At 42.9% G+C, this 12,908-nt stretch overlaps 1 protein-coding gene across 2 annotated transcripts in view; it reads right to left on the minus strand.

Annotated features, from left to right (window-relative positions):
* rtf1 (RTF1 homolog, Paf1/RNA polymerase II complex component) overlaps positions 1-12,908 on the minus strand; it is a 73,320-nt gene that overhangs the window by 30,396 nt on the left and 30,016 nt on the right. The window contains exons 3-9 of one of the 2 annotated variants that reach the window (XM_078562981.1): positions 12,680-12,827; positions 10,545-10,749; positions 8,847-8,958; positions 7,450-7,561; positions 2,760-2,895; positions 1,122-1,299; positions 462-544 (exon numbers count right to left, since the gene is read on the minus strand). In XM_078562981.1, the coding sequence (XP_078419107.1) occupies positions 462-544; positions 1,122-1,299; positions 2,760-2,895; positions 7,450-7,561; positions 8,847-8,958; positions 10,545-10,749; positions 12,680-12,827 (974 nt within the window). Of the gene's footprint in view, positions 1-461; positions 545-1,121; positions 1,300-2,759; positions 2,896-7,449; positions 7,562-8,846; positions 8,959-10,544; positions 10,789-12,679; positions 12,828-12,908 lie in introns of those variants that run through there. The other variant, XM_078562982.1, reaches the window with a different exon arrangement.

The following is a 12,908-nucleotide window of genomic DNA, read 5'->3' on the forward strand; positions in this document are numbered from 1 at the left end:
ATTCTGCATTTCCACTATCCTTTGTGTGAAGAAGTCCATCACTCCAAACAGCCAAGCTCTAATTTTAAGGTTATGCCCCCTTGTTCTGGATTCCCTCTGATAAAATAATTTCCCTCCATCTATCTTAACTCCTTTAGGCATTTTAAACACCTCAACTATATCATCCCTTAATCCCAACTGGAAAGAATCTGTGCCTGCATTTGTTAAGGATAGGATTCAGTTTGGCTGCAACACCAAACTTATTTCAAGCCACCCTACTGAACACCATTTTGGCTGACTTGTGAGGAAGTGATTATTCAAATACAGGATCACAGAGTTGGTTCTGCCCATCAAACCACAGTCCAAAAGCAGCTACTACCTTTCAGAGATAGACTTTGCAGCAGAGGCAAAGGAAAGAAGCTGACAAAATAAAATGTGTTCAATAGGAATGGAGAGGGAAGTTTTCCCTTCCTGGTACCTACCGTAACTGCAAGCCTTTGTTTGTTCTTGAACTGCCCAGTTGGTAGACCTTGCCAGTTTCTACAACACCAGTGATCTCTGCGACCTGGAAGCAGGGAAAGATATTTATAACTATAATAAAAACAAAATGCTGCAGATGTTGGAAACCTGAAATAAAAACAGAAAATGCTGGAATAACTCAGCAGGTCTGACAGTATCTGTGGAGAGAGAACAGAGTTAATGTTGAGTCCATATGACTTCTTCAGAGCTAAAAAGACATTTACAACTACCAGCCACACATTTATTTCTGTGGCTCCAAGAATCCTAATTGTAGTACCTAGGCTTGTAAAAGAGATGAACTGAGCTAATGCCAAGCTTGGATCTTAAAGCCTATAGGGCACATTAAAGTCAGTTCTTCAGTTTCAGTAAGGAGTAAGTTAGTGCAGAAGTGGTGCAGTGAGTCTTGATTGCAACTGAGTGATGATGCTGGCAGGAGAAAGTGTGTATTATTTGCAGTCTAGAAGGAAATTTGAGAGGAATGAAATGGGGAAACACAAAAACAAAAAGATGATGGTGGGACCAGGGTGAAAGATTTGTAGGAGCTACTACACCCTCACCCTAAATGTCGACCGTCACAGCACCACATTGATGCAATACACCAATAGCCACAGCTCCATGCTTACCCTGTATACTGGCTTCCCATTGCTGTTTCCAATGCCAATGCGGACAAAGCAACCAACTGCTGTTTTGGAAAAGAAGGGCATGTGACACCATCGCTCCAGCTTATACCGTGAAAGTCTGATTTTGTTGAGTTCCTCTGGCAAAGTGACCGGAAGTGACTTGGCTGGAACTTCCTCTTTTCTGCCCAAATAAAAACAAGTTATAAACTCAGCAACAATGAACTGAAATTCTGATATTAGCACTAGACACAGCAAGTGTCTCAATACCATCTCCAATCACAAGAATACCAGCCAGGTTTCCTTTTCTTACTGCTACCCTCGAATCCATTAAACATGTGTGTTAAGGACAGAATCAGGTTCAGCTTTAACCCATTCTGGGATCGAACCTGTCCTAACACCATACTATCCACAGTATAAGAATCTAGAAGATAAACTAAAGCCACACCACTACTACTTCAAGTTGTGCACAAAATCATAAAAGCATTACCAGGGTTCCTTCTTCCTTCTCTCCTGTCATCATCACAGGCCCTTTCACTAAGAGCACAGATACTCCCTGTGCCTCTCTTGCAATCTCTACAGGGCCTACCAGCCATATCCTCCTCTTACTGTCAATCCCATCCAGTGCACCTGCTGGATGCTATCCTCAACAACCTCTTTCCCGTCCTTCTCATCCTACCAACTATTGCCTCCTTGGACTCTGCTGGAAGATCAAGTGCGACTCCCTTGTGAACTAAGCTCTTACAATCTCCCCAGCCTTATAGCTCATATGAAGTGAAATTTGGCTAACCATGGCCTTCACGGAAGTCTCCACAGCTACCTTCTTCTTTGAGCATCTCAATCTGCTTCACTTATCTCAACTCTCCTTCGTTTGTCAGATCCAACACCAACACTTCTTTTCTCTACTGGGCTTTGCATTGAGTAACAACCCATCCTCAATGATTTCAATTTCCACCTCTGCTCTCCCAGCCATCTCTCTTCTGAGTTCACTGCACTCCTATCAACTTTCGTAAGAATCTTCCTATCCATATTCATGCACAGCCCCTTGACTTCCTCATCTTCCATGGCTTTGATTGTAGTCAAAGCCATCTTCAATCACCAATTCCATGTAACTCCCCCCTTCCCTCCAACTACATCTGCCTCAAAAAATCTCTCTTCCCCCAAGTTCCTTGCAACCTTCAAACTCCTAACTTCCCAGCTTCTTCCATCACCTACCATTCACCCCAATTTCTCTGCAACTGATGATTTTATGAAGCACTTCCTCATTTCAACCTCTGATGCTTCTGTCCCCCGCAAAACATTCACCAACTCTCACACCCACCACCTGGGGCACATGTTCACTCCATCAAGTCCGAGAGCTACTTATATAAACATATCTGGTGCACAATTGTTGAAGCCATTTATCAACAGATCTTGCTGTGCCATACAACTGACTCCTGCTCCATTAATTTACACGCCCTCCCATTCCAGGCGAAGGGGCAATGTTCATTCCATGCACTGGTCAACTTCATTACAGAGCACTGAAACTTGCCCTAAAGCCCAGTATGTTAACAAGAACGTAATGACCCACAATAATTCAGTTTAAGATCCTGGTTATCCGAAGATGTTCACTGTAGATAGGTTGAGATCGCATTAATAACTTACTCTTCCTCTTCATCAGAAGATGACGACCTAGACGACCGATCACTCTTCACACTAGACTGCTCCTCCTCCTCCTCCTCTTCATCGTCAGAGTAAACATCACTGGCTTTTAAAGGCTGTTTCCTGGCCAACAGTTCAGCTGAAATAAACAAGATAGATCAAACTCCAGGCTCATTACTTCCATGCACTATGAAGACCAGTTTCCTCTCCTGCTTACTTATGTCACACAGTCAGGCCACCTTTTTTTCCCCTCCTCTTGCACACGTTGTCACAGGCTTGAGAGGCCCCTGAATATGCTCATATCTATCCTCTGTGCCTCTCGATGTTCTCTGATGGGCCCACTGAAGCAGGTACCCCACCCTCTTTCACCTACCTTTCCATGTAGCATGCCTGCTAGGGCCTAAATTCACTAACCACCTTCCCATCACTACCACCGGGTCCTGCCAGTGGACCAACAATTAATATCCTTCTCTGCATCTCTCTCCACAGTGTCTGTTCTCTTGGGCCCACAACCTTACTATGGAAGATTGCACTTGATTTTGATGACAACTTGGCTCGTGGATGGCGACACCTTCCCCCTTACTGAATTGTCCCTGCCTGGCTATACTTCCTTACATTACAATGGTGACCATGCTACAAAAAGCATTTAATAACCTATAAACTACTTTGGGTTGACCGGAGGTCACGAGAGGCACTTTATAAATTCAAGGCCTTTTTTTTTTAACCATCTGCCCTATCCAAACTACTGCAATGGTTTTCATTACCAAATCACACATTATCTCTACCTTTATTCCTGACACTTTCTCCAACTTTAATCACCTCCATATGTCCCATCCTCTTCCTCAAAATCCTTCTCTATGCACCCCCAGCCAAGCTTCCCTGCAAGTTACCCTTCCTAAGCCTCTGCACTAAGCAACTTCTAATCCTGTGAAATCAATCTCCATCTTAAAGCCTTTTGTTCTCTTTCCTCCGAATCCACTGCTCTCCCTAAACTCCTCTCACTCTATAAAGTTTCCTACTCATAATCACAGCTAGCTCCTCCATTTGCTACAATGTATCTACAGCTTAATTACTCTCTTTGATATGCTTGGCTCCAGCCAAAATCTTCACTCTCCCAGTCTAGTCAAGACCCCAACTTTGCCCCTACCCAACTAGGGTCTGTTTAACTGGGGTTGTAGAGAGGGCTTTAAGCAAAATAGAGGTCAGGTGGTGATTTCTGGAGAGGGGATACATAGGCTTACAAAACAAAAGGATATGGCGGCATTGCAGGGCAGCTACTTAGGTAATGATACTCAGAAAGTGACAGACAGTGACAAACATAAAAAAAAGCAGCAAATAGGGTCAAAAGGGGAAAACATTATAAAAAGGTAAAATGAATGGTTCTTTACTTAAATGCATGAAGTATTCAAAACAAAATAAATTAATTAACAGCATGAATTGATGTTAATGGGTATGATCTTATAGCCTTTACAGAGACATGGTCACAAGGAGATCAAAGCTGGGAACTAAATATTCAGGGGTATATGACTTCTCAAAAGGACAGGCAGAAAGGAAAAGGGGCTGGGGTAGTTTTGTTGATACTAGATGGAATAAGTACGATAACAAGAAACGATCTTGAATCGGAAGATGTAGAATCCATATGGATGGAGGTAAAAAGTAACAAGTGGAAGATGACACTGATAAGAATAGTCTATAGGCCCCCTAAGAGTAGCTATACTGGAGGACAGAGAATAAATCAGGAGATAATGAGGACACGTAAAAAAGCCAGTACATTAATCATGGATGACTTAATCTTTATTAGATTAGGAAAATCAAATTGGCAGAGATAGCCAGGAGCAAGAATTCAGAGTGTATTCGGGACAGTTTCCTGGAGCAATATGTTGTGGATCCAACCAGGGATCAGGCTATTTTGGATCTGATAATGTGCAATGCGGCAGGCTTAATAAATGATCTCGGAGTAAAAGATCCCCTAGCATAACATGGTGGAATTTAGCATTCAGTTTGAGTGAGAAACTTGGGTCGGAAACAACAGTGCTAAACTTAAATAAGGGTAATTACAAAGGAACGAGGGCAGAGTTGCCTGGAGTGGACTGGGAAAGGAGTTTAGCAGAAAAGACGGTTGATGAACAATGGCAGACGTTTAAGAAAATAGTTCATGACTCACAGCAAAGACATATCCCAGTGAGGAAGAAGGATTCTAGGAAGGGGATAAACCAACCATGGTTAACCAAGGAAGTTAAGGATAGTATCAAATTAAAAGAAAAAACATACAACTTGGCTAAGATTAGTGGTAAGTCAGAGGATTGGGAAAATTTTAAAAACCAACAAAAGAAAAATAAAGAGGGAGAAAATAAACTTTGAGGATAAACTAACAAGTAATATAAAATCGGACAGTAAGAGCTTCTTTAAATGTATAAAAAGGAAGAGGGGCCAAAGTGAACATAGGCCCCTTAGAGAATGAGGCTGGGAAACTAACAATGGAGAACCAGAAAACGGTAGAGCAATTGAATAAATACTTTGCATCAGTCTTCATGGTAGTAGACACTAATAGCATTCCAAAAATACTAAATAATCCAGGGGAAATAAATACAATAACTATCACTGGAGAAAAAATACTAGGGAAACTAATGGGGCTAGATGACAATAAGTCCCCTGGACCTGATGGGTTGTATCCCAGGATATTAAAGGAAATAGCTGCAGAGATAGTGGATGCACTGGTAGTAATCTTCCAAGAATCCTTAGATTCTGGAAAAGTCCCAGTGGATTGGAAAACTGCCAATGTAACACGCTTATGCAAAAAGGGAGGGAGACAAAAAACAGGTAATTATATGCCAGATAGCTTAACATCTGTCATTGGGAAAATGTTAGAATCTATTATAAAGGATATAATAGTACAGCATTTAGAAAGCAGAGTCAGCATGGCTTCATGAAGGGGAAATCGTGCCTGACAAATTTATTAGAATTCTTTGAGGTGGTAACAAGCAGGATTGATAAAGGGGAACCAGTAGATGTAGTATATTTGGATGTCCAAAAGGCGTTTGCTAATGTACCGCACATAAGGCTACTTAATAAGGTAAGAGCCCATGCATAGATAGAGGATTGGCTAACTGATGGAAGACAGAGTTGGGATAAGGGCGGGGGGGCATTTTCAGGATGGCAACCTGTAACCAGTGGAGTTCCGCAGGGATCAGTGCTGGGGCCACAATTATTCACAATATATATTAATGACTTGGATGAGGGAAGTCAATGTACTATTGCCAATTTTGCAGGTAACAAAAATAGGTGGGATGGCAGGCGGTGAGGGTGACACAAAGAGTCTACAGAGGGATACAGAGGTTAAGTGAGTGGGCAAAAACATGGCAGATGGAATATAATGTGGGAAAATGTGAGGTTATGCACTTTGGCAGGAAAAATAGATGAGCTGAATATTATTTAAATGGGGAAAGAATGCAGAAAGCTGCAACACAGAGGGATTTGGAGGTCATAGTGCACGAATCACAAAAAGGTAGCGTACAAGTTCAGCAGGTAATAAGGAAGGCAAATGGAATGATGGCCTTTATTTCAAAGGGAATGGAGTATAAAAATAGGGAAGTCTTGATAGTTTTGGTCCCCTTATCTAAGGGGAGATGTAATGGCATTGAAGGCAGTCCAGAGAAGGTTCACTAGGTTGACCCTGGCTATGGAGGGATTTTCTTATGAGGTGAGGTTGAGTAGGTTGGGTCTGAACTCATTGGAGTTTAGAAGAATGAGAGGCAACCTTATTGAATCTCAAGATTCTTAAGGGGCTTGATAGGGTAGATGCTGAGAGGTTGTTTCCCCTTCTGGGAGAGTCTCAGACCAGAGGGCATAATCTCAGAGCAAGGAGTCACCCATTTAAGACAGAGATGAGGAAGAATTTCTTCTGAGGGTAGTCAATCTGTGGAATTCTTTACCACGCAGGGCTCTAGAGGCTGGGCTGTGAAGTATATTCAAGGCTGAGATAGACAGATTTTTAATTGGTATGGGAATCAAGGATTATGGGGAAAAGGCAGGGAAGTGAAGTTGAGGATTAACAGATCAGCCATGATCTCACTGAATAGCAGAGCAGACCCGATGGGCTGAATGGCCTACTTCTACTCCTATGTCTTATTGTCCCCTGAAGTCAAAGGGCACAACTCGTTTCGCTATCCATCACTTGATCTTGCTGGATTTTTTGTCTATCACCGTGAAGTGCTTTCGGATGTTTACCTCTGCTAAAGAGCTAAATATGTGCAAGTTGCCATTGGTTTCTTGGCTGCTGTAGGTGGAGTCACTTATTGGGGGAAACTATCCTGTTTTACTTAGGCTCCACCAGTGAAGGAGAACAAGCTAGCTAGAGTGTAGAACAGGCAGGAAGCTTACAGCTTCCCTTAAATGAATGGAGCTGCTCTGGGATCTACAATACTCCCACTAAAGCTGAACAAAAAGAAAATTGCACAGAAGGTCTTTAAGTTGAATAAAAATTGTGTGCGCAAGTGAGGAACAAGAAGAGAGAATGAGCGCAAGGTGGACTCCCCTCCACTGTATATGTTTCAATCTGAAGTGATCCATTCAAGGTCATTAAAATAAGTGACAAACAAAAGGTTGCATGGTTCAGTCTTCATCGAAACCTCAGGCACACTGGATATTATCCTGGATGATCAGCCTGGTCATCTGTAATCACTGCATTTCTCACCTGTTTTGTTTTTCTTTTTCTCTCGTTCAGCTTTCAGCTCCTCCATTGCCTGAGACTTCTTGTCCTGTTTCTCATCCCTTCTTGATCGCCGCTCTTTATTGTGCGACATCACCTAAGTGACAAAAACATGAGGTCTATGAGGTGCACTCATTTCTGTCAGTCAATTCTACAGACTTTTACCCAGTTACAAATCTTCAGCAGCTCCACATCCTTAAGAATAGCTCTCTGGTCCTTAAGTTAAAATAACCATTTCTTTAGCTGCTTTTACCCTGAAGGCACTGTGACCTACTGGTCAACAGTCCCCGAGATGCTCACCCATCCTCAGGCCCTTGCCCTATTACCCACCCTCAATTTGAGAGCCTAGATAGTAATGGCAGGCTACTCTATCTTAAAGGAATGCAGGTTGCAGCCACAGGGGCAGGTTACCTGAGCTAACTTGCTTCCTTCCTTTTGCCAGACAATGAGGCGAGTGTTGGGCAGCCTCTTAGCACCTGGCTAAGATCACAGTGGACTGAGCCTAGGGCTTCCTGGCCCATGTGGCTCAGAACAGTCATCAGAGGAAACTGAAGCAGATATTCTTCACTTGACTAGATGGGTGCAACTTAGCACCAAGCAGAACAAAGCAGTCTGCTTGATTGACACTCCATCCATGACCTTAAACATTCACTCCATCTACCACTGAGCACAGTGGCAGCAGTGTGTACAATCTACAAGATGCACTGCAGCAACACACCAAAGCTTCTTTGGCATCGCCTTCCAAGCCCATGGCCCTTATCACCTGGAAGGACAAGGGCAGCAAGCGCATGGGAATAACACTACCTGCAACATTCCCTTGAAGTCACATGTTATTCTGACTTGGAAATACATCATTGTTCCTTAACTGTGCCCGGGTCAAAATCGTGGAATTCCCTATGCCACAGAGGCTGCAGTGCTCAAGGCTGCAGGGCAAGCCTTCGAGGGCAACTAAGGATGAGCAATGAATGCTAATGATGCCCATATCCCAAATATAATTATTTTTAAAATGCGTCATGATTTGTCACTGAAGAAAAACCCCTCAATGTCCTCTTTCACACATGAAGAACGACCACCCCACATATTCAGCAATGATCTTCTCAAAACATAAGCACCAGAACCAAGGAGTGACAAGCACAATCTGGTGATGGGATGCAAGGAGACTGGGGGGAAGAGGGTGGTTTTTTTTAATGGAAACACAATGACCATCACCTGCAAAACAAGTGGTTAAATATCAATAGCTCAGACTGAACAGCACTGAGCCAGAGATCAAATCAGTGAACACAAGAGTTAGGGTGGGGCCCCCAACCTCATTTTGCAGTGGAATGCAGAGAGATTGGCAGGAAGAACACTCTCAAAGTGGGCAAGACTGAAAAACAGGATACCTGAGACTCTTGAATCTGTTGCATCTTCTTCTCTCGCTCTTCCTCCATCTTCTTCTTCTTCTCTTTCTTTTCTTTCTTCTTTGCTGCCTTCAGCTTCTTTTCAATTTCAAATCTGCCAAATTTGAAAGAACCCTTTAAATACCAGCTGAAGTTCCAATTTACCAGAGCTACACTGAGCTAATCCTGTGCTGTGCATGACAGATAAGAAACAAATCTCAACAGCCAAAATGGTAACACTCTCCCTCTCCTTTCTCCCTCCCCCTCGCAGTTTCAGTCCACCTTAATTAACGCATGCCCACTACATGCACTTTACCTCTTTACCTTCCAATTATCAAAAGAAAAAGCACTAGTCACAAGGCTAGCTTTTGATGCCTGATATCATTGATGTAGATGGGATGTAACCAAAGCACACAGACCAGCCTATCCCAGGTCAGACTCCTGGCCTGAACTGAGTTGGGCGAGCATTCAACAGTAGCACATTTTCTTCAATCACCAAGACCACCTACATCCAGCCTGCTTAACATCACCCGTCTCCACCCCTGCCAAAGTACATCCTGCTGCTGAAATTCTCATCCATGCCTGTTGCCTCTAGACTTGACTGATCTAATGTTCGCTTGGCCAGTTTCCCACCTGGCACCATCCATGAAATTGAGTTCACCCAAAACACTGTTGCCTGTATCCTGACTATTATCAAATCCCATCACCTAACTTGACAACACCTCAATTTTAACATTCTCATCCTTGTTTCCAACCTCCTGTATAACCTTGTCCCTTGCTATCTCTAAATTCCTCAAGCATTCTACCCTCCAAGGTCTCCATCCACCTTCAAATTCTGGCCTTTTGCATCCCAGATTTTCTTTGCTTCACCTGGTGGCTGTGCCTTCAGCTTTTTAGGCCCCAAGATCTGGAAAACCCTTGCTAAATCTTTCCATCTCTTTCCTCCTTAAAAACTACCTCCTTTACCAAGCTTTTGGTCACCTGCCCAACATGCCATGTGGCTCTGTCAAACTTTGTTTGATAGCACTCCTCTGAAGCATCTTCAAATTATATAGCTTTAAAGACTCTATATAAATGCAAGTAGTTGTTGGTGTAGTGGTATTACAACTGGCCTCAGGATCTCAGCTGTAGAGGAATAAATTAGTACCTGTGTATGTGGTGCGCCTGAACAACTATCTTCACAATGCCCATATTGGGCACTTTGCAAAACTGAATTTCTCTCTCCCTGGCACAGGGGCACTTAGGCCAAATGTAGAACTCCAACTGCTGCTTAGGTGAAATCAGCTCACTCAGCAGAGACAGAAGACGAAAGCTAGAACTTTGTAATATGCTTTAGTGCCACACAGACCATTTGCCACATGCCCAACTGTCAGTCCAGCTGAATGTGAGGTTCAGTGAGCTGGCCAGCTCCACACAACATGCTTCAGCAAGATATTCTCTTCCTTATAACTCAGCATGTGCCAGTACTTGCTGCAATTACCATGTGTTACACTCTTGGGAAGCTTCACTAAACAACATTTAATTTTCTAAAGGACTCAACATTAAATAATAACTATGAAGTTTGTACAACCACAAAGCTGTGTTCTGGGACTGAATAAGAAAGTAAAATCTAGAGGTCCCAGAATATCAGAGATTAAAAAGTGCCTATACCAAAAACACTGACCACGCGGTGTAATCAGAATCCCTGGCACAGAATCTCACCTCCTCCTTAGCACCTCTCTTTTCTCTATCCGATTATAGAGTTCCTGCTCTCGTTCTTTCTCAGTCATTTGTTCCAACCTTGCTCGGTCTTCTTCATCACCCATGAAGTCATCATCATAGCCATCATGGAATTCCTCCTCCTCTGATGAGGATGAAGATTCAGAGCTTGAAGACGAGCTACTGCTCTCCGAATCAGAAACTTCCCCTGAAATTTCGAACACACGACTCATTCACCAAGAACCATCTACACATGTGAAGAAGGGAGATGGGAGTGGTGGAATAAACATCTTACATTTATATAGCATTTTCAATGTGGTAAAGCAATAGCCCAGAATTGCAATAACATCAAGGCTGTTAGCACTCTTATTACGTGTAAAAGTGACAGCAATTTGTGACATCCATACAAGTGCAGTTAAACGTTGATACCCAGAAGTTGTTTTCTGTGATACCCTGCAGTGTGAGCTGTTGGAGTCTTCGCAGATGGAACCAATTAGAAACCACTAGTTCAGCGTGAACTTCAACTATTTACCACTATTCTCGCCATAGGGACCAATAAGGTTAAACTTAAATAAAAGCAAAATACTGTAGATGCTGAAGATCTGAAATAAAAACAGCAAGTGCTGGAAAAAGGCTCAGCAGGTCTGGCAGCATCCTTTGAGAAACAGCATCAACATTTTGAACAAAAAAACTACTGCGGGTGCTGGAAATCCAAAACAAAAACAGAATTACCTGGAAAAACTCAGCAGGTCTGGTAGCATCGGTGGAGAAGAAAAGAGTTGACGTTTCGAGTCCACATGACCCTTCAACAGAACTGTTCTGTTGAAGGGTCATGTGGACTCAAAACTTCAACTCTTTTCTTCTCCACCGATGCTGCCAGACCTGCTGAGTTTTTCCAGGTAATTCTGTTTTTGTTCAACATTTTGAATCCAATCTGACTCTTCATGCTCAATCAAGAGCTACTCGGTTTTTAATTGCATACTAGATCACAATCACTCTCTGACCTTGAAAAACTAATTTTGCAAATGTGAAAATTTAGTCTCAAGAAAATTTTTAAAATTGTAAATGTAAAAATGTATTTTTTTTAAGTTTGTGTTTTTGTGCCTGCTGCCTGCCTTGGTGCTGGATGCCAAATCACCTGTAATAGGTACAATATTAAAACTGATATCAGAATAGAGCATGCCTGCCTCTACATCCTGCAGAATCTTTGTTAGTAGCTTTTAGAGCTCACTGTTGAGCATGTTCCTTAGTCTGGATTTTGCAGCCAGCATCTATCTCCATCCCTGTAACCTCCTCTAACCCTACAACCATCCTGCATCTCTGAACTCCTCCAATTCTGGCCTCTTGCAAATCCTAGATTTATTTCACTCCACTATTGGCAGCCTTGCTTTCAGCTGCCTGGCGCTGGAATTTCCTCCCAAAGCTTCTTTGCCTCTCTCTCCTCTTTCAAGATGCTACTTGAAACCTACCTCTGATCAGGCTTTTAGTCACCTATCCTAATATCTGTCCCCTCATATGGCTTGGTTTCAAATCTTGTTTGGTAATGTCTCTGAAATGCCTTGGGACATTAAGAGCACTATACAAATCAAGTTCTTGCTATTAAGTTCTGCTTGAAGTCGTATGGACTTGAAACGTTAACTCTGTTTCTCCCTCCACAGATGCTACCAGACCTGCTGAGTTTTTCCAGCATTTTCTGCTTTTATTTTAGATTTCCAGCATCTGCAGTATTTTGCTTTTTAGAGATGGACTCTCCCTTGGTTTGGTGAATTGCCACTGTCAATGTACTCTACTGCCTCTAACCCCTTCCACTCATGCCCCTATGCATCACTGACCTCTAACCCCTTCCACTCACACCTTATAATCCACTGACCTCTAACCCTTTCCATTCACTGCCGTGCCCCAGTGCCATTTCTGCACGAGTGACAGTGTGTCAGAAAGTAGTACATAACTGCCATCCTGTAACCAGGCCAGTAAGTTAAAAGCGACATAGCCTGCAACAGAGCAAGGATGGAAATTTGCATGTGTTGGCAGCACTGCTGCACTATATGAATTATTCTCATTAATTGAAGCACAAAGTGGACAGTCATTAATTACAGCTATACTTGGGTGTAATTTACTAAAGAATTCCAATGGTTTACCTTCCTCTGGTGCAGAGCTATCACCGGAGCTGTCTTCAGCTGAGCTGCCAGATGATGCCGCCTTGTTCACCGCTCTCTTGGTGGCTGGTTTCTTCTCCGCACCCTTGCCTTTTCCCTTCTTTTTGGTCTTGCTGCCTCCCACTGTCCACTGAAAAGGAAAACATGCTGTCAACTAAAATGTCCCTGTTAGCGACAGGAGCCTCCTCTGATAAAGGTCCCAGGCAGTGTA

This window comes from Cetorhinus maximus, chromosome 18 (genome assembly GCF_964194155.1).
Source record: "Cetorhinus maximus chromosome 18, sCetMax3.hap1.1, whole genome shotgun sequence".
Lineage (NCBI taxonomy): Eukaryota > Metazoa > Chordata > Chondrichthyes > Lamniformes > Cetorhinidae > Cetorhinus > Cetorhinus maximus.